Raw genomic sequence first — 26,398 nt, forward strand, 5'->3', positions numbered from 1 at the left:
AAAAGGATTAGTCCAAGTCAACATGGATTTATGAAAGGGAAATCATGCTTGACTAATCTTCTGGAATTTTTTGAGGATGTGACAAGTAAAATGGATGAAGGGGTGCTGGTGGATGTAGTGTATCTAGACTTTCAGAAAACCTTTGATAAGGACCTGCATGGGAGACTGGTGACTAAAATTAGAGCACATGGTATTGGGGGTTGGGTGTTGACAAGGATAGAAAATTGGTTGGCAGACCGGAAGCAAAGAGTAGGAGTGTACGGGTTCTTTTCAGAATGGCAGGCAGTGGCGAGTGGAGTGCCGCAAGGCTCGGTGTTGGGGCCGCAACTGTTTACCATATATATTAATGATTTGGAAGAGGGAATTAGGAGCAACACTAGCAAATTTGCAGATGACACAAAGCTGGGTGGCAGTGTGAACTGTGAAGAGGATGTTAGGAGGTTGCAGGGTGACCTGGACAGGTTGAATGAGTGGGCAGATGCGTGGCAGATGCAGTATGATATAGATAATTGTGAGGTTATCCGCTTTGGCGGCAAAAACAAGGGGGCAGATTATTATCTCAATGGGGTTAGGTTAGGTAAGGGGGAGGTGCAGCAAGACCTGGGCGTCCTTGTACACCGGTCACTGAAAGTTGGCTTACAGGTACAGCAGGCAGTGAAGAAAGCTAATGGAATGTTGGCCTTCATAACAAGAGGATTTCCGTATAGGAGTAAAGAGGTTCTTCTGCAGTTGTCTCGGGCTCTGGTGAGACCACATCTGGAGTATTGTGTACAGTTTTGGTCTCCTAATTTGAGGAAGGACATCCTTGTGATTGAAGCAGTGCAGCGTAGGTTCACGAGATTGATCCCTAGAATGGCTGGACTGTCATATGAGGAAAGATTGAAAAGACTAGGCTTTTATTCACTGGAGTTTAGAAGGATGAGGGGGATATTATAGAAACATATAAAATTATAAAAGGACTGGTCAAGCTAGATACAGGAAAAATGCTCCCAATGTTGGGCGAGTCCAGAACCAGGGGGCACAGTCTTAGAATAAAGGGGAGGTCATTTAAGACTGAGGTGACCCACTTTCCTATCCCTCTCCCTCCCTACCTCCTCCTCTTCCTCAATCCTCCCCACTCTCCCCGGGATCTCGATGTAAACCACCGCTGGCCCCGTTTTCTCCACCACGTTGTCGATGAAGTTGTACTTGACGCGGGGGCTGACCGAGTGGCCTGGAGCTAGGGGAGGGAGAGGCCTGGGTTGTGGCCTAGTCCCCTTGCCCTGGGTCCTGTTCCTCCCTCCCCGCATGCCCAGAGCAGCAGCGCCCCAGGCCCCGGCACGGCCTCTCCTTGTCCCCTTACCCTGCACTGGCTCCAACACCAGCCCAGGGCCCAGGGGGCAGAAAGGACCCATGGAGGCATTTGTAAAATAGAAGGAAACTTAACGCGTTGAGTCCCCGTTGTGAGGCCAGGCAAGTGGACGGGAAGAAAAAAGATGGCGATCTGAAAATGTGGAAAGGCCCCAACTGCGCAGGCGCGGCTAAGGATCCGTTGGGTGCCCTGTGTGACGCCAGTCAAGTAAAGATGGCAAGTGGGGGGCGCTGTTTAAAATTTTGTTTAAAGTTTTAAACGTCAATAACTTGTAAAATATAACATCAATCTGGACAAAAATTGCCACTGCACATCCCAGGACAATGGTGAGTTTGGTGGGCCTAAAACTGTTGCGCTATCGTGTACCATGTTTGTGCAAATTAAGGTACAAATTTAGATACAAACAAGATATAGATTTAGATATAGATGGAAAAGGCATTAGGGTCTGATGTACTTAAAGGATTTGGACAAAAAAATGGGTTGGTAAGTTTGCACATGGCACAAAAAATGATGGAGTCATGGGCAGTGCAGAGGCTGTCAAAGGATACAACAGGATATTGATCCTTTACAGAAATGGGCAGAGGGGTTTATGCCTGGTTCTATTTGAAAAGGTGGATTGGAGTGATATGGACCATATGCAGGTAGATGGGATTAGTTAGGATTGGCATTATGGTTGGCACAAACATGTTGGGCCAAAGAGTCTTCCTGTGCTGTACTGCTCTATGTTCTATTTGTTATTTTCTTAGGGTAGCTAATTGCTGTTTTTACATACATTTTGTAAGATCCTATGATGACTTTTGTTCTGTTGCTAGGATGATGACCTTGAGGAAGGTGAAGTGAAAGATCCCAATGAGAGGAAAGTCCGACCAAAGCCTATCTGCAGATTCTACATTAAAGGTAATCACTGACCGAAAATATTCAGAGCGCTGAGATACATACCACAATAATCACTGTGAATTATCAGAAGCTATCTCTGTCCATGCTTTCTGATAGCCCTTTTAAGGGATACATTATAGCAGTTTAGACATCATATTTGGCCCAACTTGCCAATATGTCCCATCTACATTAGCCACACTAGCCTGCATTTGGCCCATATCCTTCTAAATTTGTCCTATCCATGTACCTGTCTAAATGTTTCATAAACGTTGCAATAGTACCTGCCTCAAGTACCTCCTCCAGCAGCTCGTTCCATACACCTACCACTCCCTCATCTTAAATTGAATTGATTTGAATACTTTATTGTCACATGTGACAAGTCACAATGAAATTCTTTGCTTGCATACCCAAGGTATGTAAGATCGGGCGTTTACAATATTACAAATTCCCCACCTCATGCCACTTCCCCCTTTGTTCTTCCCCCCTCCCTCATGGTGGTCCCCCCCAGGCCAGGGTCCCCCATTGTCCCCCATTGTCCCCCCCCCCCCCCCCTCACAGCTGTCCCCATATGCCGGGTCCCCATTGCTCTTCCACCTTCGTCCGCGTGTCCGTCCTCGTCCGTTGGTCAGCACAATCATCGACCGCCACACCAACCTCTCCACTAATGCTGCCAGGTCCTCTTCGTGGCGCCAACCCAGGCTCCAGCCGTGAGTTCCGTCGACCCAGGTCAACGATGGCCATAGGCTTCGTCAACCCGCGAGGCTCCATCTCTGACCCGCGAGGCACCGGCCTCGGCTTCTCAACGGGTTGATGCTGGTTCATAATTTGTATCGGTGATTAGGATGAGAGGGCCAAGTGTAATATACTTTTATTTGCTGATGATTAGCCTAGCTTTAGGCAACACTGTGCCCCAATTGTACAACTGCTGAACGCAGCTCCAGTGAATGAAGGATAGACACAAAAAGCTGGAGTAACTCAGCAGGACAGGCAACATCTCTGGAGAGAAGGAATGGGTAACGTTTTGGGTCGAGACCCTTCTTCAGACCAGTGAATCAAGTTCAGTCCTGACATTCTGTGCTGTCTCTGGAGTTTGCATGTTCTTGCTGTGACTAAATTATTCCAGGTGATTCCGTTTTCGCTGGGTTTGCAAACACATGCAGATTGGTAGATTAATCTCTGGGAACAAAGTTGGGTGATATTGCGGGTTGAAATAAGCAGTGTACGGTTATGCAACTGACGCAGGAAACAGTTGAGGGAAGATCACCAGAGGAAATGAGGGCAGCGGCTGTCTGGGAGACAGTGACTTGATACTCAACGTGCGGTCGTGGTCCAGGAGAAAGTACTTCACCAAACCATTACTGTCAGCAACCATCTTGTCAGCAAATGTGATGGTAAGATTGGGATTCTTTCTTCGCAAAAGAAAGCATCAAAATGAGCTGAAGTTCAAGTGGGGTAGAACAATTGAGATGGTCAATGTGACGCCATTCGTGAATGTCGATGGAATAGATCCAGGGGAAAGGCCTGGGGGAGTGGCCCAAGTGAATTGGGAATCCTGAAAATAGAGGAAAGGATTCATAGACCTGAAGGATTCATAGATGAAGACCTGTGGCTAAAAATCAGGGAGGTGAAGGTGGTGGATGAAGTCTGAAGAAGATTCCGAGTTGAAACATCTCTTATCCATGAGTTGCTGCCTGGCCCACTAAGCTACCCCAGCACTACTGGGTGAAGAGCTGAGTATGTCAGCACCCAGAATTCATTGAGATTAGGGTGGGGTAAATCGGAAGGGATTGTGAAAACATACAAATAATATTTTGAATATTTTGCCTTTATTTTTATTTGAATTTCCTTCTGTTTCTCCTTGTAATTTTCAATTGAAATATGCCTTATATTTAGATTATTCCATCTTTCTGGTTAAAATTGTTTTGTAGGTAACTGCACTTGGGGAAATAATTGTCGATTTATCCATCCGGGAATTAATGACAAAGGAAACTACTCATTGATAGCCAAACCAGATCCTTTCTCACCAAATGGCGGACATCATCTAGGACCTCACCCATTGATGCAGGCTAATCCTTGGGTAAGTCGAGAGTCCAACACAAACTGTCCATTCCTCTGCCACATCTCTTGTCTCCATGAGACCTGTTGATTAGAAACATAGAAAATAGGTGCAGGAGTAGGCCATTCGGCCCTTCGAGCCAGCACCGCCATTCAATATGATCATGGCTGATCATCCAGAATCAGTACCCTGTTCCTGCTTTCTCCCCATATCCCTTGATTCCATTTGCCCTAAGAGCTTTATCTAACTCTCTCTTGAATACATCCAGTGAATTGGCCTCCATTGCCTTCTGTGGCAGAGAATTCCACAGATTCACAACTCTCTGGCTGAAAAAGTTTTTTCTCATCTCAGTCTTAAATGGCCTATCCCTTATTCTTAAAATGTAAAATTATTGGTGCCTTCTAATACATCCATTTCTCAAACTAAAACCAGTGGTCATTTTTTCTGGAAGAAAGGTTTGTCATTAAAAAACCCCATCTTGCATATAGTCAAAGAATTTTCCCAACATTTTAAAATAATTTTTGTATAAACTTACACCAATTCAACACAGATTTATAGAAATAATGACTGGTGGCTTCATGTTGTCATTCATTGAATTCCTTACCTTTTATCCTCCCTCTATTTGCGAATAGATTTTAATTCCATCCAGTGAAACAATTTGTAATAAATTTTGGCTGCACCAAATTGTCATGGTCAAGTGAGCTTTATCGACTAACCTGCTTCACTCCCATCTTATCTCTTTCATCTGCACTCATCTTAAGTTTATTGCAGCAATATGCTTCCACTAAGCCACTGAGTTTTTGTCACTGGGGATGTTATTGTACATCTTGGTTGCCCTTGGACCTTCTCTAAATTTTGGCCATGCCGTACATCTTCAATAAACCTCACCCTCCAGAAAATGTATCTCAAATTCAGAATCTAGAATTTCTGTGATGGCTTCCGTACCTCTCACCATTGGTATTATTCCCTGCATCCTAGCTCTATTCAATCTATATTCTTAAACCCTACCAGCTGATGAAATCTTTCCCTGTCACATCATACAATCAATCCTTGATTCCCTATCAATGTGCATAGCACATGTGCTGTAATGGAGTTAAGCTTACTGGCAAGCATGATCCATCCTTATATTGTACTTACCCCCTCACCACTGTGCAGCACTGTAGAAGAGCATCACTGCTCTGATGGAAAAAGTTTTCATTGTACATCACCCCACAGCCTTGAAGATGGTTTGTCTTCATCTCGGCTCTGAGTACAGAGGTGATTGAGGCGGTGCTCAATGTGGTGAGTGGATAGCTTGATGCTGTGTGCTACCTCACTATGTGCGCATGACCTCCACCTGTTCTCATCAGTGAGACTCGGGTGCTTGGTGCCTTCCCAGGTGCTGCTGCTCTTTTTTTAAGTGGCTTTTGTAAGTCAGGTATTCCCATGTGTCAGTGAGAATATCACATTTTCGTGTGGACTTTGGGATCATTAAATTATTTTGAGCTAAATTCTAATTTGGGCATTTAGTCATGATCCCATGGTGGGTAGATGTGCACCATTAGCTTATTAGTGCATACACCTGTTGTCTAAACCTGGAAATTGCTTGCTGCTAGAATACAACTCTAGACATTACTGGAGTTACGTAAGTCAACAAATGAGGATCTGGTTTAGCAATCCTGCCAGTGCATTTGGAGGCTGTTCTGCAGACAGTTAATCGTACCTCTCTGGTATATTGAGTTGGTGACTGTAATTTAAGATGAGTGGCAAGGTGGGCAAATTGTACAACCCCTGAGCTTTATTGCACACATCTGAGCACCCTGAAGAGGGAAGCTTAGCACCAGACCTCTAGATTCCAGATGTCGATGCATCCAAATGAATTAAGCAGAATATTGCAGTAAAAAAAGTTATTAGAGAATAGATGTCAGACATGGAACAATTACAGTGGCTATTACTAATCCAGAAGTTTCTCCAACTCAGAAGTGAAGCAGGTACAATTACAATGTTTTAAAGACATTTGGACAGCTACATGAATAGGACAGGTCGAGAGGTCGAAAGGCCAAATGCAGAGAATGGGGACTGGCTCAGGAAGACACCTGGACGAGTTGGGCCGAAGGTCCTATATACATGTGTGTACATATAACTCTAAAAATTAAATTGCTTGCTTGTTCTGTTTATTAGTTTTTTTTCTTGTCTTTCCAGGAAACCCATGCCTTGGTGAGTACAACTTTTAATTATATTTGTGAAATCTTGAGATCCCAGTGTTTAGTCATTTGTTTTATAAAAAAATTGAGCTCCACCATAAGAACATTAAACCCAAATAAAGTTACAGTGAAAGGAGAAATTGTCCTTGAGGTGGTCCACTACTTACACAGGTCCTCTGATACACGGACTCCAGGTTCTTAATACCCATCTAAATGCTGCTGCTCCTCTCTAAATGGCCATTAGCCAGAGATTACTTGGGATCATTGTGAATAATTTCCATTGTATGAATGATAGCCTGTCTATGTGAGAGAGCATGGACTAGAGTATCAGAAACTGTGGATGGAAGTTGATAGATTAACTGTGAGGTGCTGTCTGATCAAAGATTATTTTGACATCTTTGAGAGCTTTGATAATGATTATATCTTGAAACTATGTTTCTGGTGATGCTGGTGTCTTGGATCAGCCTGAGGATGAGAGTGGATGAGAAGAGGTTAGTCCAACTATCATGATGTAAGTCATGTGGACAACTTTACGGTGCTTTGCTTGGACGATGATATCCAGCAGATACTGTTGCTTGGAGCAGGGCTGTTGCCATGCGGTCCTGTGCTCGTCTCTCTGATGGAATAGGGTGTAAATAAAACCGTATTGTATTGTTTGGGATGAGGTCGTACAGTGGAAATCTGCACCCAGTGTGTTGGTTTTATTGAGTGCCAGTAGGGGGAGCAATGGCCTCATTCTTGATCCTGAAGCTCACTCTGAAGGTGTTCTACTTTTTTGAATGGGTTGTGTCCTGCATAGTGCAGACATGTCTGAGTTCCGAAGCTCTGTTAGCAGAAGCTCTTGACTCTCCAGACCCTGTGCATCGTACTAAGGGAGGGATGTTTTCTCAGTGTGGTTTCTTTAATGTGGTGTAACCATTGGATACAACGCACAAGCTTCACAGATCCAGTGGTAAGGGGTCCCAAGGCGAGAGAGCACATAGGTACCTGCTTACTCCTGAGTATAAGAGTTTAAGAAGGAAGTGCAGATGCTGGAAAATCGAAGGTTTTATTGAGTGAGCTGGAGAAACTCAGCATGTGCAGCAGCATCTATGGAGCGAAGGAAATAGGCAACGTTTCGGTACACAAAAATGCTGGAGAAACAAGTGTATTTGGGCTGTATATCAAATTCCATGGCCCTGGCTCCAGCCATACTCTTAACCACTGCCAGGTTCTGGCTGCACGTCAGACTGTGTTCCTTGCCACCAATCCAGCATGCCATGTCCCCGGGAATTAAATGATCGCAAGAAAACAGTCTACAAACATTATAATTTATGTATTTAACCACTGCAGAGTTAGGGGTAACTACACTAGGTTGTTTATGAGTATAATACCTTTTGATTCTTGGGAATTCGCAACAATTACATTACATTCACGTTAAACTTGAAATGGCAGAATTCTCAGAAAGCTTTATATCCCAATTTAATCCTGAGATTACCATATGTGAAGCTTCACAAGCAGAGCTTCTCAGCTGCCACCTCGCAGTGCACTGCAGTTGGTTGTAGCTACCAGCAGGTTATACTGTTGTCAGGAGTTGCAGTGTCCAACCTTGAATGCTGTGCTAATTGCATCGTGTCTGCATCGTACTTTGTCCCTTTCCTAATGTATGATGGCGTATGTATTGCAGCCCGTGATGTGATTTATGAGTGGCCACAGATATTAATTGCATCAGCAGTGGCTTTGATACACTTATTCAAAGATGGTGATCAAAACAGTGCCTATATTAGAAATCTAAAATACAAACAGGAAACTCGGGAAACAGTTAATGTTAAATCTGGGAAAGAAAAAAAACAATTTGTTTTTAGAGGGTGAGGAATCTCTGGAGTTCTCTACTCTAGATGGTTGTGGAGTTCAAAATATATTCAAGAAACTAATTCTTGGGATGAGATGGTTGTCATGTGACAAGTGGCCAAATAGTTTCATTTTCATCTTTTCTGCTTCAATTTTCATCTTCATCTTTTTCATCTACATTTCATCATTTTCATCTTCAATTACTTCTGTTTTCCAGGTCCCCACTACCTCATCTTTACTATTGATGTCCAGTCACTCTACACCTCCATCCCCCACCAGGAAGGTCTCAAAGCCCTCCGTTTCTTCCTCGACTGCAGAACCAGCCAATTTCCGTCTACTAACACTCTTCTCTGCCTAGCATTAACAACTTCTCCTTCGACTACTCCCACTTCCTCCAAATCCAAGGCATAGCTATGGGAACTTGCATGGGCCCCAGCTATGCCTGCCTCTTTGTAGGGTACGTCAAACAATCACTGTTTCAGGCGCAAACTGGCCCTATCCCCGAACTCTACCTCCGCTATACTGATGACTACATCGTGCTACCTCCTGCACCCATGCAGAGCTCACTGGCTTCATCAAATTCACGACTAATTTCCATCCTGCACTCAAATTCACTTGGACCATCTCCGACATCTCCCAACCACCGTCTCACCGTCTCCATCACAGGAGGCAGACTATCGACTGACATCTATTACAAACCCTCTGATACCCATAGCTATCTAAACTACATTTCTTCCCACGCTGCTTCCTGTAAAGACTTTATCCCCTACTCCCCTTTCTTCCGTCTAGGCCGCATCTGCGCCCAGGATGAGGTTTTGCATACCAGATCGTCGGAGATGTCCTCATTTTTTAGGGAACGGGGGTTCCCCTCGTCCATTATAGATGAGGCTCTCACTAGGGTCTCCTCAATATCCCGCAGCTCCTCTCTTGCTCCCCCTCCCCCCATTCGTAACAAGGACAGAGTTCCCCTTGTTCTCACCTTCCACCCCATCAGTCACATACTGCACATAATCCTCTGACATTGTCGCCACCTCCAACGGGATCCCACTACTGGCCACACCTTCCCATCTCCACCCCTTTCTGCTTTCCGCAAAGACTGTTCCCTCCGCAACTCCCTGGTCAACTCGACCCTTCCACCCCCTCCCCAGGTACTTTTCCCAGCACCCGCAGGAGATGCAACACCTGTCCCTTTACCTCCCCCCTTGACTCCGTGCAAGGACCCTGAGGTTCACTTGCACCTCCTCCAACCTCATCTACTGTATCTGCTGTTCAAGGTGTCAACTCCTGTATATCGGTGAGACCAAACGCAGGCTCGGCAATCGTTTCGCTGAACACCTCCGCTCAGTCCGCCTAAACCTACCTGCTCTCCCGGTTGCTCAGCACTTTACCTCCCTCTCCCATTTCCAATCTGACCTTTCTGTCCTGGGCCTCCTCCACTGTCAGAGTGAGGCCCAGCGCAAATTGTTTCGCTTGGGTAGTTTATACCCCAGCGGCATGAACATTGTCTTCTCTAACTTCAAGTAGCCCCTGCTTTCCCTCTCTCTCCATCCACTCCCCCTTCCCAGTTCTCCCACCAGTCTTACTGTCTCCGACTACATTTTATCTCTGTACCGCCCACTCCCCTGACATCAGTCTGAAGAAGGGTCTCGACCCAAAACGTCACCCATTCCTTCCCTTCAGAGATACTGCCTGTCCTGCTGAGTTACTCCAGCATTTTGTGTCTTTGAGTGTAAGAATCTCAAACTAGGGGACATAGTTAAAAGATATGGGGACGGACATTCAAAATTTAAGTTTTATGAATTTCTTCTTGTAGACGATGGTGTTTGGTTTTTCAAAGGATTTTCTCTCCTGATCTAGGGAGCTCCGGTCATTGAAGAATTGATGCCCCCTATTCCTTTGGAGCCTCCTGCAGAGAGTGCATGGGAGAGAGGACTGCGGCATGCAAAAGAGGTAAATAATGATGTGCCCTAGATAATTCAAAGTAATTCATTATTCTCATCTCTCATGGCAGAGCACTCCCTTGGTACTGTCCTTCTGACAGTGTAGCACTCCTTCAGTACTGCTGTGAAGGGCTGCCCTTGATTTTGGGTTCTAGTCTCTGGCTTGACTTTTGAAGCCAAGGGAGAGTCTCGGGCAAGTGTGCATTAAATTGAACCACGCTGTTGTACATAGGGAAGTTGGTGTATGATAGCCTTATTACAAAAATAAGCCATTCTTTGTGGCAAATGCCTGCCATTGGCCTCGGCAATTGAAACTAATGTTTAAAATGTTGCGATCAAGGTAATGAACAAAGCATATGAAGTTGTTCGTCACATGTGCGGTGTCTCAAACCTCTGGATCAGGATGAAGAACAGTAGGAAAAGAGGGAAAACTAAAAAAAACACAAAGGACTGAGAACTTTGCTGAGCTTAGTTTCTAAACTATTTATTTTCAGATGTTGAAGAAAGCTACCATCAGAAAGGAACAGGAACCAGACTTTGAGGAGAAGCGATTCAACGTCACCATTGGAGATGATGATTTTGACAAAGAAAATGATTTTTATCGAGACTGGAATTATCGTGTTGCAAGAGACATCAGAGAGCCAGGGTGAGTATGAGTTGTCTCAATGGTCAGGAGAACACACTGCCACTTGCTAGTTTTAAATGTACCGACAAAAGGAGCTAGATTAACCTTCCACAGATGTTGGCTTGAATTGTTCCCTCTAGATCTTGATCTTTCACTTTTTTAACTGCATTATTTCATTGAAGGTCCTCTTGTATGTTAATGTATTTTGTGGCAGGATCAAGGTGTTATGCCATTCTTTATCAACTGTTCTGATACTTGCCAGGGAATTGAGGCCAAAGCAGGAATAAAATGATTGGCTGGAATTGACGTAGACAGTTGAAAGAAAATGTGTCTAATTAATTTCTCAAGTTTTTTGTGGTTGTAACTCGCAGAATAGGGTGACCCAGTTGACGTGTATTAAGACTTTTATAAGGTCATCAATAACGTACCCCGCAGATTATCCAACTGAATTGGAGTGCATGGTATTGGGGGAGATGTACTGATATGAAGACACTAGGCAGTGCAGATGTTGGTTTAGAAATAACATTGGCATTGCTGGAGTAATTCAGTGGCAGGTAGCATCTTTGAAGGACGTGGACAGATAATGTTTGGGGTCGGGATCCTTCACACTGATGGATGAGGGGGGAAGAAAGCTGGGAAAGAGGTGGGGTGGTACAAAGCCTGGTAAGTGATAGCTGGATAAAGTGAGGAGGGGGGCAGGGAGTTTATTGGCAGATGGATGGACAAAAGCGGGAGATGAAAAAGATGTGCTAATGTGAATTGTGGATTGGGTAATGGTCAAAACAGTGGGAATAAATGGGTCATTAGCAAAATGGAACCGCATGACCAGTGGAGTTCAGCAGCAATTACGCTTGGTTAATTACAATTAAGCTGCTCACAATCTATATCTGTTTGCCATAGTTGTGAAAGGTTCAGAGACAAGTTCAATGAATGAGGAAAGAAATGGCAAGTGGAACTTAATGTGGGAAAAGTGTGATGTCATCCAGAATGCTTGACATGATGTTTGACCATTTATTTAACAGTGAGAGATCGAAACATGTTGATGTTCAGTGAGACTTGTGAGCCCTTGTACTTAAAGTCAACGTGCTGGTGATGCAAGCAGTAACAAAGCTGAACAAAGGCTACCTTCAAGAGGATTGGAGCACAAGACTGAAGATGCTTTGCTTCAATCATATTGAGCCCTGTTGAGACTGCATTTGGAGTATTGTGTACGGTCTCATTATCTAAGGCAGGTTATCGTTAGGATTATTGATTTCTTAAACAGCAGATTTGTCATACGAGTTCAGAAGAATAAAATGTGATCTTGTTGAAATCGACACGATTCTTAATGGGGCTTAACAGGGTGAATGCCAAGTGAAAAACAAAGTGCTGGAGGAACTCAGTGGGTCAGGCAGCATTTGGGACGGGAATATTTCGGGTCAGGGCCATTCAGACAGAGTTGGGTTTTATTGGCAAGACCCAGACCCAATTGAAGACATGATTACATACCTTAAAAACAGTAGGATAACTAGGGAGAGGGTAAAGCACTCAAAGACAAAGGATGGAATTTATGCCTGAGGAAGTGGGTGAGGTACTAAACCAGCACTTTGCAGAAGTGTTCACCAAAGAGAAGGACGTGGAGAACAGTGAGATCGGGGAAGGGGGGGGATGATACCGATATTTTAATTCATGTTGATGTCAAGAAGGATGTAATATTAAATTTCTTGATATGAAGTGATAAGTCCTCCTCCACCTGATGCACTCACTCCAGTTCAATCACACTCTCCTACTATTTCTTGCATCCTTTAAATCAAGGTGGGATTTGGGTCTCCTTTGACTTTTAGTTTTATGACAACATTGTTGCAAGCAATTCTTAGTTATCTCGTGCTGCTGACAGCATCAGATGTTGCTGTTGGGATTTTGGATTTACTACTGTAAAGGCAATAACATTTTATCGACATTTCACTGCCTGAAATTCAAACGGGACCGATCAGAGAATAAGAGTCCAAAGCCCAAGTAAATTAGTTCCTCGTGGTTTGGATACAGCAGGGCTGGTGGATTGGTCAAAGTGGAACATCAATTATTGAAGAACAATAAAATTGTTCATCCTAAAGCTTTCTGGCAAGTGTAAGGCAGCTGCGTGGTAGAATATTATTTTGCCTGGATGAGAGCAACTGCAAAAATGGTCAAGGAGGTCAGTTCCATCCAGTGCAAGGTAGCTCGTGATTGGTAACCTGTTCTATGCTGGACATGAGAAGTAGTGAAACTGGGCTCTTTCCTTTTTGCAAGTCCACTGATTTTACCCTGCTGCAAATGTAAGTGAGTGAAGGTTTGAGAACAGGATTGCATTTGACATTTGCCAACTTGCTCACATATGGTGAACTGATTATCTGGCTAACTGCTTGTCCATGTACACGTGTATGATTTTGACTCGGAGAACTGGCAGTAAACAATCCCCTGGTACATCCTATCCTGATGGCAGCATGCAATGATTCTATCTGCCCACCAAGATCCCTTTATATTCAGGTGTGTGTGGTACAGATCTCGCAAATAAATAAATGTTTCAGGATGAGTTTTTCTGGTGAGCATGCACTAAATAAATTTAAATAAAACTTGTCACGCGTTTGGTTTTGGGCTGACCTCTGTTTCTCCTGGAACTAATTGTGTTGGGAATAATTTGGCACAAATAGTAAAGCTGCCTCTGGCTTAGTGTGCTTCCCAAGGGAGCGCTCATGGAAGCAGCTGTGCTTTATTGGGGGATTGCTGCACTGTCTCCTTAGCATGGTTAGTTGTTGCTTCCATTTCTTTATCACAGACATAAGGTCTTCATGTAGAGAAATTAGACTTTGGCATTTGGTTGGAATTATTAAGGATTACATTTTAAGAGCCAGCAAGGAAGTGACATTTGCTTCAACTCTACTGAACATTTCAAGTTTTTCCAAAAGCAAGCCAAATAAATCTTTCTTGCATTTTCCTCCAAATGCAACAGTGACTTGGAGTACAGAGAAGCAATCAACTATGGGTAAGGACAATGTTCTGAATCATTCTTATGCGTTTATTCAAGTGCTGATCAGATGTTATACTTCCTGACCTGGATATGTGCATGCCTGTGCCTGATTGCATTCCAGTTCTTGCTTCTGTGAAATAAAAGGAAAACAGACTAGAAAAAATGAATCCTTGTGAGTCATTGTCTTTGAAGCAAAATTAAAAATGCTTCCAAGTCTACTGTTTGTTGCTGAATCATCATGGTTACTGAGAAAATCTTCAGATTAAGATTCAAGATTCAAGAGAGTTTATTGTCACGTGTCCCAGATATGACAATGAAATTCTTGCTTTGCTTTCAGCACAACAGAATATTGCAGGCATAAATAATACAGAACAGATCAATGTGTCCATATATACACACACATAAATAAACATATAAAGTGCAGTAGGCTAATTAAGTTCAGATTTTGTTTTAGTTGAGTTTAATAGTCTGATGGCTGTGGGGAGGTTGCTATTCCTGAACCTGGTTGTTGCAGATTTCAGGCTCCTGTACCTTCTACCTGAAGGCAGTGGAGAGATGAGTGTGTGGCCAGGATGGTGTGGGTCCTTGATGATGCTGCCAGCCTTTTTGAGGCAGCGACTGTGGTAGATCCCTTCGATGGTAGGGAGGTAGGAGCCGATGATGGACTGGGCAGTGTTTACAACTTTTTGCAGTCTTTTCCGCTCCTGGGCGCACAAGTTGCCGAACCAAGCCACGATGCAACCGGTCAGCATGTTCTCTACTGTGCACCTGTAGAAGTTCGAGAGAGTCCTCCTCGACATACCGACTCTCCGTAATCTTCTCAGGAAGTTGAGGCGCTGATGTGCTTTCATTATTGCATCAGTGTTCTGGGGCCAGGAGAGATCTTCGGAAATATGCACGCCCAGGAATTTGAAGCTCTTGACCCTTTCCACCATCGACCCGTTGGTATAAACGGGACAGGGTTCCCATCCTACCCCTTCCAAAGTCCCCAATCAGTTCCTTGGTTTTGCTGGTGTTGAGAGCCAGGTTATTGTGCTGGCACCATTTGGTCAGTCGGTCGATCTCACTCCTATACACTGACTCGTCTCCATCAGTGATAAGTCCCACAACAATGGTGTCGTCGGCGAACTTGATGATGGAGTTTCCCCTATGACCGGCTACGCAGTCATGAGTATAGAGTGAGTACAGCAGGTGGCTGAGCACACAGCCTTGAGGTGCTCCCGTGCTGATTGTTATCGAGGCTGACACATTTCCACCAATGCGAACAGACTGTGGTCTGTGAATGAGGAAGTTGAGGATCCAATTACAGAGGGATGCGCAGAGACCCAGTTCTGCGAGCTTGGTAACCAGCTTGGAAGAGATGATTGTATTAAATGCCGAGCTGTAGTCAATGAATAACAGCCTGACATATGAGTTTTTGTTGTCCAAGTGGTCCATAGCGGAGTGGAGAGCCAGCGAGATCGCATCCACCGTTGATCTGTTGTGGCGGTAAGGGAACTGCAGTGAGTCCAGGTTTTTGTCGAGGTATGAGTTGATTTGCACCATGATTAGCCTCTCAAAGCACTTCATCACCACAGACGTTAGTGCCACTGGTCGATAGTCATTGAGGCACGTCACCTTGCTCTTCTTGGGCACCGGTATTATTGATGCCCTTTTAAAGTAGGTGGGAACCTCAGACCTCAGAAGTGAGAGGTTGAAAATGTCCGTAAAAACTCCAGCCAGTTGGTCCGCACAGATTTTTAGAACACGACCGGGTATACCATCAGATCCAGGTTAAGTTGCACAAAATGTTCAGGTGGTGGGCAAAGCTGTTGACCAGCATGAGTTGGAGAACTTGTGGTTGTCTTTCTGGAGTTATTGTTTAAAAGTGGAGGTTTAATTATTCTGTTCAAATTGAGAAAAGAGAGATAGATTTTTTTGCTATCAGTTTCATTGTGAAGGAAACAAGTTTAAATATACAAGTTCCACATGTTGCTGTAATTCCAGTAGATAGCATCCCTAATTTTTGATCTTTTCGCCACAGTGCCTCAGTGTAACTTTGAGTTAATGCTACATTTCTGAGCTGTGCATTCAAAACTAGTTATTTTGAATTTTGCTCAGATCCATGGATATTGCTTGGTTTGATGAGCAGCATTTGTGCCCCAGGTGCCAGATATTAACAAGATAGTGTCTGACTACATTCAGTTTAGTTTTGTTTATTATTGTCACATGTACCAAAGTACATGTGAAAAGCTTTTTTATTACGTGCTCTCCAGTCAGTGAAAAGACTATATCCCCACCCAAGTCGCAACGGCTTCACATTCTCACCTATCAAATGGCTAACAATTTCCTTCATTGTTGTTACTTTTTTGCACATCTTTCATTCATTTGTTTTATATCTCTCTGCATCACAGTCTATATCTTTTGTTTCCCTTTCCCCTGACTAGTCTGAAGAAGGGCCTCGGCCCAAAACGTCACCCATTCCTTCTCTCCAGAGATGCTGCCAGTCCCGCTGAGCTACTCCAGCATTTTGTATCTATCTTGATTCCAATCAAGCTGTACGCAGTATACAGATACAGGATAAAGGGAATCTATTGAAATAAAGATTTAAAAGTGTGGAGCGATTGTAATGAATGACGGCAGATCCACTTCTGGGACGAGCACGCAAAGAGTCGTCTGGCTTTGGCGCCACCTTCAAATTCACTTCAACTATTGAATACAAACAACATGCCTTCTGCTAGTGCTCACACTGATTCCTGAAAACCTGTCCATTATGTATGAGACATGTTAAAATTGTGAAGGAACTTGCATAGATAGATGCAGTCTTCGTCATTGAAGACAAAGCAACCCATTTGATTGACCTTTCCTCCATGGACTTGCTTGTACACCAATGGCCATTGCTCCACTGGCAATCAGCCACAAAAAGCATTGCATAACATGCTAAAGCTTCAAGGTAGCAGGCATATGGCAACAAAAACAGAAAATACTGGAAAATCTCAGCAGGTCAGGGAAACCCGTTCCGATGAAGGGTTGTAATCCTGAAACTTTGACTCTTTCTCTTTCCACTGTCTGACCTGACTTTTTCACCATTTTTGTTTTATTTCAGATTTCCAGCATCTGCAGTTGTTTAAAAAAAAACAATTCAGGCATATGGCAAGAAAGCCAATTGGGTCACATTCATGTTAGTTAAAAATAAGAGCTCACAATATTAACCCACATTCCTCAACTCGGTCAGTGGCTAGGTAGGTCTAGCTCTTAGAATTTGCATTCAATCATTGTCCAAAAGTGTTGAGGGTTTCTACCAAAATCAACCTTTCAGGTCGTATGGTTCAGAACCCAACTACCCTCTGAGACACCTTCCTTACTGAACTGTGCTGCTTTGTATGATTGTTGACAGACCTCTTGAACATATCTCATCAATTTCTTGGACTTCTACTTTCACTTCTCTTGGTTAGAGTGTTCCTTGTCCTTTCCATGCCTCATTCTTTGTGATTTCTGCCAGCTTTAATGCAATTCCACCACCGGGATACTCACGCCCCTTCCCATTTTGCCATTTCAAAAATACTTTGTTTCGTGACTTCCTGGTTCTATCCTTTATCCTTAATCATTCCTCTTTACCGCAACAAGTAATTGGATCGGGGATACATCCTCAGCTTATGTAAGGTGTGTTCAAGAATCTAATAACAGTAGAGAAAAAACTCTTCCTGAATCTGGTGGTACATGTTTTCAAGCTTTTATATCTTCTGTCCGATGGAAGAGGGAGAAGAGAGAATGACCAGGGTGTGAGTGGCTCTTATGTTGGCTGCTTACCCAAGGCAGCATGTAATGTAGTTGTTTGATTGGGGTGGAGTGAGGCTGGTTTGTGTGATGTACTGAACTGTGTCCACAACTCTGCAATTTCTTGCGGTCTTGAGCAGAGTAATTGCCAAACCGAACAGTGATGCATCACAGTAGCATGTTTTCGGTGGTGCATTTGTAGAAATTGGTAATAGTTAATTGAAATGGTGAATTTCCTTAGTTAACCTTTTTCCTAATTTCGCTTGATTTCATTCATACACTTTTTATACCATTTTTTTTTTTGCCGTATTAAGTTCTGCATTTTACGCATCTTTTCCCTTTTTGCCTATCTCGCCCTCCATCATGTCATCTGGGATGTTCTGAACATCATTTAAAATATACCTGGACAGGTACACGGTTAGGAAAGGTTTAGAGGGATATTAGCTAAATACAGGCAAATGGGACTATCTTAGATGGGTATCTTGGCAAGGATGAGTTGGGCCGAACGGCTTGTTTCCTTGCCATTTGAGTTATTCTAGAGTTGGAAACCTTTTAATCCAAAATTCTTGAATGCCCCCCTATTGCTCTGAGATGGGCTTACCATCAAGTAATTGTTTTCAGTCCATTTTGCTCAATCACTTAATCTAATAAAAAAAGGCAGGGCATCAATTTAGAACATAACGTTTCAACATTGTTACTGGCCAAAATTCTGCAACTGTAACCCAAAACCCATGGACATGCCTTCTTTGCCCCTGGCCCAGTTAAAGAAGATACTACACTAATAACTTAAATTGGTTAGAAATGGACACTTAGTACGGACCTTGGCGCTCATCTCACCATGTCATGAATGAATTTTTAAAAATGCCAGAAGCTTGATGCTCGAAGCAAATCTAATCCACTGACCAACCAGTAAGCAATTATCTCCTTCAGGTAGCGTGTTGATAAATAAATGGGCCAGCATTACTCAATCTGTCCGCTGTCCTCATACTCAAGAGTTCCGATGGAGTTACTTTTTTACAAGAGCTAACACGAGCATTGGTTGGACAGATCTACCAGATTCTTCCAACTCTTCTGCCCTGTTACTTTCCTCACAAATGCTGTATGCTTTTGCCATCACTCCTCGCCACTTCAACCGAAACTACACATGCCTTGCACAGGCATGCTGCTGATATCACTGGTGGAGAATGTGTTGCGACAGGGGCCCTGGCAAGGCTGCTTTATTTTGTGTTGAATGCTTTAGTAAAGAAATGTATCTTTATCGCATTGCCATGTGATAAAGACTTTTGTGAACTATTGCCTTGGATTCCCACATGGGAAAAGCTACCAAATTCCTCTGTGCTCACTCCAGCAGCACTGAAATCTCAGCCTCAGGTTCCACATTAAGGGTAGTAGCGGCCGCTGGAACATTTTGTGGCTGGGATTTATCTCGTATCTCATTATCTCTTAGACAGAAAGATATAAATCATATGTGTGGTGGTTGATTGTACTGAGCAGATGAGATACTTGGAGTGTTTCCAGTGGTACAATATTTTCCTTGAAAGTGACGTCACTGGTAGATAGCGTGGTCAAGCAGGCTTTCAGCACATTGGCCACCTTCAGTCAAAATATTGAGTATGGAAGTTGGGAGGACATGTTGCAGTTATACAAGATGTTGATGAGGCCACATTTAGAGTATTGTGTTATGTTCTTATTGGAAAGATGTTGTCAAACTCAGGGCCGGCCTTAAGCCGATTGGACCGATTGCTCCCAATTGGGCCCCGTGCCTAAGGGGGGCCCACGTGCCAGAGTAATCTACTCTCGGCTCAGGTATATCTACCCCGGGTGGAGGGGGGAGAGAGGGGTGGAGGGGAAAGAAAGGGATAGACAGGGAGGGGGTGGGCGGGGGAATGGAGAAGGGGGAGGTGGCAGTGCTCCCGCCATTCCAGTCGCCATGCTTCACGCACACAGCCCCGGCTCCACCCCTATCTCTCCCCGGGAAGACGCGGTGAACAATACAGGGAGGGCCGGGCCGGGGGTTGGAGCAACTCTTACAAACCTTGGCCTCACTCACGCTCGTCCGCCCGGACCCCGGCATCCACTCCTGCCACCGGCCCTCTCCCTCCCTTCTCTCCTCCCCTTCTATCCCGCCCTTTCCCTCCCTTCTTCTCTCCCTCCCTTCTCTCCTTCCCTCCCTGCCTTCTTTCTTTCCTTCCTCTCTCTCTTTTCCCTTCTCTCCTTTCCTCCTTCCCTTCTTTCTCCTTCCCTCCCTCCCTTCTTTCTCTACTTCCCTCACTCTTTTCTCTCCTTACTCCCTTCTCTCCTTCCCTCCCACACACACATAATGCACAGACAACTAACACACACACATCACACACAGACAACTAACACACACGCACACACACACCACAGACACACACCACAGACACACACCACAGACACACACCACAGACACACACCACAGACACACACCACAGACACACACCACAGACACACACCACAGACACACACCACAGACACACACACACACACACACACACACACACACACACACACACACACACACACACACACACACACACACACACACACACACACACACACACACACACACACACACACACACCTTACCTATCTACCTACCCCCCCCCCCCCCTTACCAGCACCTCCTAAATCTGGCCCTGGTCAAACTGCAACGGGTGCAGAGAAGATTTACAAGGATGTTGCCATACTTAAGGCCCTGAGCTCTGGGGAGAGGTTGAGCAGGCTGAGACTTTATTCCTTGGAGTGTAGGAGGACGAGGGGTGGTCTTATCGCGTATATCTTGAGAGGAATAGATAAGGTCAATGCACTGGGTAATTTTACCCAGAGTAGGGGAATCAAGAACCAGAGGACACGGGTTTAAAATAAGGGGAGAAAGATTTAATAGGAATCTGAGGGGCAACTGTGGAATGTGCTGCCGGCAGAGGTAGTTTTGAGGTAGGTACAATGGCAACATTTAAAAAACATTTGGACAGGTACATGGTTAGGATAACTTTAGAGGGACATGGGCCTAACGCAGGCAGGTGGGACTAGTACAGATGGGGCATGTTGGTCGACGTGGGCAAATTGGGCCAGTGGGTCTTTTTCCGTGCTGCATGATTCTAAGATAACCAGCTTGGATTCCCATTCTTGATCATCATTTGATGTGAAAATGTTTGTGAGCCGGTATTGAGGGAGGGTCTAAATGATGCCCAGCATGTGCTGGTATTGTTAATCTAATCGTGCACAGGTGAATGGTGGAAGACTGACATAATCACAGAGCAACCGAAGTTGCCATTGAGGGAAATACTTTAATGTATTCCAGCATACTGTAAGATCTCCTTTGTTGTGCATTGTAGAATGGAAGCTGCAGCTTGATAATTTTTTTTCCTGTCTTGGCCCTTAGACCTGATCCTTATATAACTCCCTACTACGAGCATGAAGCTGAGCGATACTGGCGTGGTGGACAGTATGAGAACTTCCGGGTGCAATGGACTGAGGCAGACTTTCACTATAGGGTAAGCAATTTGAGAAACTACATCATTGAATGTATTACAGCTTGAGCTATTTCCTGCTCTTATGTTCACAATCGCAACCAAAATTTCAAAATAACTGACAGTGAAATCTTGCTGAAGTGAACAGATGAGATGAGGTCAGAACAACGTGTTGGAGTTAGTGGGGAAACCTACGAAGTGATAGGTGGCTGCAGGTGAGGGGGGCGGGGTTTGTTTGACAGATGGGTGTTCAAAAGCTAGAGATGAAAAGGAGACAAAAGGATGCCAGCTTTTTAAACTTATCCATTAATGTAAGTTACGTGAGTAACACAGCAAAAAGATAGCTTTACACTTCTGAATGAGATTATGTGAATTAACGCTTGTAATGTAGATTGCAAGTCAAGTCAAGTCAAGTTTATTCGTCACATACACATACGAGATGTGCAGTGAAATGAAAAGTGGCAATGCTCGCGGACTTTGTGCAAAAAGACAAACAAACAACCAAACAAACTATAAACACAATCATAAACACACACATATTCTTTTACATATTAAATATTGGAAGGAAAAACGGAGAAGAGGGCCACAAGAGGGCTTATGGAGAATAGGGCCACAAGACTTTATCTCACTCTAACCACCCTAGAGGTGCGATGCACAGCACTTGAGAAAACTTTCTCATAACTGCAACTGTAAACAGATAATTACTCTTCAGAGTGGAAGTGAAATGCATGCCCTTCTTTCCTTGCCTTAACTAAACTTGGACTCAATAATGAGGCTGGGGCTGTTTATGACAAGTGTAAACATTCTCTCCATCACAACATGGAATTCATGGGTGCTCCAGTTAACTCCAACAGCCTAAAGATCCATTGACGGGTTAATTAAGTTCGCTCAAGGTATAGGTTAATGATATAATCATAGGGGAGTAAATGAGCATGGATGGATTCTCCTGTTATTATGCCATGGAGACATACAGCACGAAACCGGGCCATTCGGCCCAACTTGCCCATGACAACCAAGTTGCCCCATCTACACTGGTCCCACCTGCCTGCGTTTGGCCTACTATGTTGTTATAGTACATGCCTTAACTAACTCCTCTTGTTCCATATACCCATCATCCTCTGTGTGATTAAAGCTACCCTTCAGGTTCCTATTAAATCTCTTCATAAACCTATATCTTCTGGTTCTTGACTGAGTAAAAGATTGCATTCACCATATCTATTTCCCTTCAAGATATACACTATTAGATCAACCTTCAGCCTCCTACGCTCCAAGGAATAGTCCTAACCTGCCCAGCCTTCCCTACAGCTCAGACCCTCAAGTTTAGTTTAGTTTAGCTAAAGCTTTGCCTTCATCAACCTTTTTGGTTACTTCATCAAAAAACTCAAATCAGATTCATAAGCACAATCTCCCATGTACAAAACCACGCTGACTATCTCTAATCAGCCCCTACCTACTAGGCTCATTGATCTATAATTTCTAGGCTTTTCCTTACAGCCCTTCCTAAACAGAGGCACAACATGAGCCACCCTCCAGTCTTCCGGAACGTCACCCAGGTCCAATAATGAGTGATGTCTTTGGGAAAAGCAAATGAGAAGTATTAAGACCTCGCCTACATTCTCTGACTTCTCGCACAGATTGTCATTCACTCTTTCAATGGTCACTTTAAATGTTTTGGGTTTTCCCTTAATTTTCAGTGAATTTGGTATTTTCTCAGGAGTGGACGACTCACCTGCCCCTCCCATTGTGCAACATTAATGGCACTCTCGTGCTCCAGTGTCGCATATCACCTAGAAATGGAAAATATGACAATTTTTGACAAATCAGTCATCCGTGCATGACTGATCTGAAATGAAACAATCTACCATTTCATCAGCTTTTTCTACCCCACCCTCTCAGAAGGCTGTCTCTTTTCTTAGAGTTCCAGTTCAAGTTCACATTTATTGCCACATGCACCAATTAAGGTACAGTGGAATTTGATTTACCATGCAGCCACACAATCAAAACGAACACAATACTCAATAAAGTACAACATGAACATCCACCACAGTGGAATCAACATTCTTCCCTGTGGTGGAAGGCAATAACTTTCAGTCAGTCAGTCCTCCTCCTTTGTTCATCCATGGTCGGGGCCATGAACCCTCCACAGTCTCCGCTACGGACAGCCCGATGTACCGGCCCTCTCATCGGAATGCTCGAAGCTCCGAAGTCGGGACGGACGGACACTCCGCGCCTTGGAGGTCCCGAATCGGCTGCTTCCTACCGGAGGCCGCGGCTTCATGGTTATAGACTGCAGGCCGGCGGTCGGAGCTCTTCTCCGGTGATCCCCGGCAAGGGATCCCAGTCTCCGCGTTGGAAAGTCCATGCCATGCCCACGGCTAGAAACTCCGCAGACCGCGGCTTCAGGATGTTATAATCCGCGGGCCAGCGGTCAGAGCTCTTCTTCTGGCGATCCCCGGCTAGGGATCACCCAGCTCCGCGATGGAAAGTCCGCGCTGAGCCCGCTGCTGAAGCTCTAGGCCAAACTCCGGGAGAGGCCACACCAATCCAAGCTGTTGGTTCGCGAGGGAGGGCGAAAATGCGACTAGGACAAAAGTCGCATTCCACCGAGGTAAGTGACTAAAAAACAGATTCCCCCTTCCCCGCTCCATTCCCCGCTCCATTCCCCACACTAAAACACACTTTTAGATATAATAAAAACAAAAATCGAAAGGGCGAACAGCTGCTGGCAAAGCTGCAGGCTTGTGGCACCACCCGTCATAGAGGCATGTTCTTTAACTCTTTCCAAATCATTAAGTTCAATTGTGGCCCTGTTGATGAGTACCTACATTGTACATCATTAGTTGGGCCCAACAAAAATAATCTGGCTTGCAACAGAGATTAACATTTAACATTGAATTTGTAGCTGCCTCTCCACCTTCACTGGGTCACTTGCTTTGCCAGTTACTGGCCCAGTTGGAGTATAAGAGTTTTAATGCTGCTTTGAAGGTTGACAGTGAAAAGTTTCTTTTCCTTTTTTGTGCTAGGAAAGAGAGAGGGAACGGGAGAGAGAAAGGGAACGAGAAAGAGAGCGAGACAGACATCGAGAGCAGCGCGAGAGGGAAAGAGAAAGAGAAAGAGAACGCGGAAACAGGATACGAGAGCGAGAGAGGGACAGAGAGCGTGAACGTGACAAAGAACGGCAACGAAGAAAAGAGGAATGGGAACGAGAACGAGCCAAGCGCGAAGAGAAAGAGAAAGTACAGAAAGACCGAGAACGAGAGAAAGAGAAACCAAAGCAGAGATCCCCACCTCCTGTAAGGTAAGCACCTTCCTTGTGAAGTTTCTCAACTGACTCCAAGTAGCCTTCTTTTGTCAATTTGTTTACACACGTGTTCATCGGTAATACCAGTGGTGCACATGTATTCCCCTTCATCCAGCAACATTTCTATTTCATGGTTTACGTATTCATGATGGTGTTTGCCCTATTTATGCAGTGCCTGCAAAACCTATATACTAGTTCAGAGGGAATGCTGTCATTATCAACAGCTGCACCTCAGAGATATTTACTATTTAAATCTAAGATACACGAGTAACAACTATATACAATAGTTCTACTGTTTTACCATAAATACAGGTCTTACTTGGCCTTCTTGAAAGCTCATTGTACAAATAAGTATGATACAGTACGTTGTATCAAACTGTGTGGACTGGAACAGTGTAACTGTCTAGTTGGACCACTGCAGTGGGCTTTAGAGCCTATACTCATTCCCCACATGCACATCCACATTCCCCTTGCAGACAATTGGACTGTGGTTCCAGCTTCAGCGGCCATCCATTGAAATGGGCTTGGGCTAATTTGCCATTGCACTGACCTGCTGAAAAAGCCAAGTTTGAATAGCTGTGTAAGCCCGTGACTGAGATGTGTCACTTTAGCATCAGAGCGAGTGAGTGCTTTCCCAGCCCACTAGCACACTAGCACACCACGTGCACATGTTCTCATAGGCACAATGGTTCAAGTATGCAGTTTATCTTGCTTGCATTAACTGAGCAGTTAAGCCCAAATCTCTGGTTTGACTGCTGTGGACAATTATTTTCAACTGTTTTATATATTTTGCATTCAAAGGGTCACATCTTGTACATTGATTACACAATAGTAATTCCTGAGTTACGATACTGTATAATTTTAGTGAAATAAAATTACGGTATGCAATGAATTGACAACGAGGATTGTGTGCAGGCAGATAAGAGTTGGTCTGGGCCCATTTTGGTTGGGCCATGGTTGGTCCTATTTTGTAACTTTGAAGTAACCAGACTACTGTGTAGATCCATTATTTGTTAGTCATTGTCTTCCCATTGTGACATGCTTGTATTATGTAGGCAAGCCACTGTCAATTGATTATAGAATACTTGAAAACTACCATTCACACCGCATCCTGCTTGTTTCATCTCAGTGGTCTCTGGTTTTGTGCCATACTGTGTCAAAGCCTCAATACCTTAGAGATGTTGTTCCATTCTCCATCCATCCCACTCTGATAATGTACCCACAGAGAATAAATTCTTGCAATAAAAGAGAAGATCAAGGGGAGGATCCATCATTCATGAATGACTATAAAAGCTCAAAACATATAATGACACAGTTGGCAGATGAGAAGGTGGGATAATTATATTTTAAAAAAACCGAAAAGAATAAATTAGGAAAAATAAGAATGAAATCCACAAACGGGATGGGAGTAAGCAGGCAAGGGTACAGAAAACATTAACAAGGATGTTGCCAGGACTGATGAGTTTGAGTTATAAAGAGAGACTGGATAGGGTGGGACTTTTTTCTTGAGTGAAGGAGGCTGAGGAATGACCTTAGGGAGCTGTATAAAAGTAATGAGGTGCATCGATAAGGTAGTGGGGCACGTTCTTTCTTCCCAGGGTAGGGGAGTTTAAAACTAGAGATCATAGATTTAAGGTGATGGGAAAGATTTAAAGGGGCCAACTTTTTCAAACAGGAGGGTGGTGGGTATAAAGATTGAGCTGTCATAAGAAGTGGAAGAGGTGGGTAAAATTACAGCATTTTCTAAAAACACGTGGACAGGTACATGAGTTTCGAGAGAGAGATTTTAGAGACATACCACATGGAAACGGGCCCTTCGGCTTACCACGACCAAATCCATACACTAGTTCTGCATTATCCCACTTTTACATCCTGTACACTAGAGACAATTTTACAGAAGCCAATTAATCTACAAACCTACATGTCTTTGGATGTGGGAGGACCGGAGAAATCCACACGGTCACAGCGAGAACATACAAACTCCACATAAATATCATCCAAGG

General features: G+C 44.1%; 1 protein-coding gene across 7 annotated transcripts in view; it reads left to right on the forward strand.

Annotated features, from left to right (window-relative positions):
- zc3h18 (zinc finger CCCH-type containing 18) overlaps nucleotides 1-26,398 on the forward strand; it is a 114,119-nt gene that overhangs the window by 17,713 nt on the left and 70,008 nt on the right. For 5 of the 7 annotated variants that reach the window (XM_033035930.1, XM_033035929.1, XM_033035931.1 and 2 more), the window contains exons 3-10: nucleotides 2,164-2,248; nucleotides 4,156-4,304; nucleotides 6,465-6,479; nucleotides 10,154-10,246; nucleotides 10,731-10,882; nucleotides 13,830-13,862; nucleotides 21,007-21,118; nucleotides 24,118-24,392. In XM_033035930.1, coding sequence (XP_032891821.1) covers nucleotides 2,164-2,248; nucleotides 4,156-4,304; nucleotides 6,465-6,479; nucleotides 10,154-10,246; nucleotides 10,731-10,882; nucleotides 13,830-13,862; nucleotides 21,007-21,118; nucleotides 24,118-24,392 — 914 coding nt within the window. The remainder of the gene's footprint in view (nucleotides 1-2,163; nucleotides 2,249-4,155; nucleotides 4,305-6,464; nucleotides 6,480-10,153; nucleotides 10,247-10,730; nucleotides 10,883-13,829; nucleotides 13,863-21,006; nucleotides 21,119-24,117; nucleotides 24,393-26,398) is intronic. The other 2 variants (XM_033035932.1, XM_033035935.1) reach the window with 1 other exon arrangement.

This window comes from Amblyraja radiata, chromosome 17 (assembly GCF_010909765.2).
Source record: "Amblyraja radiata isolate CabotCenter1 chromosome 17, sAmbRad1.1.pri, whole genome shotgun sequence".
Lineage (NCBI taxonomy): Eukaryota > Metazoa > Chordata > Chondrichthyes > Rajiformes > Rajidae > Amblyraja > Amblyraja radiata.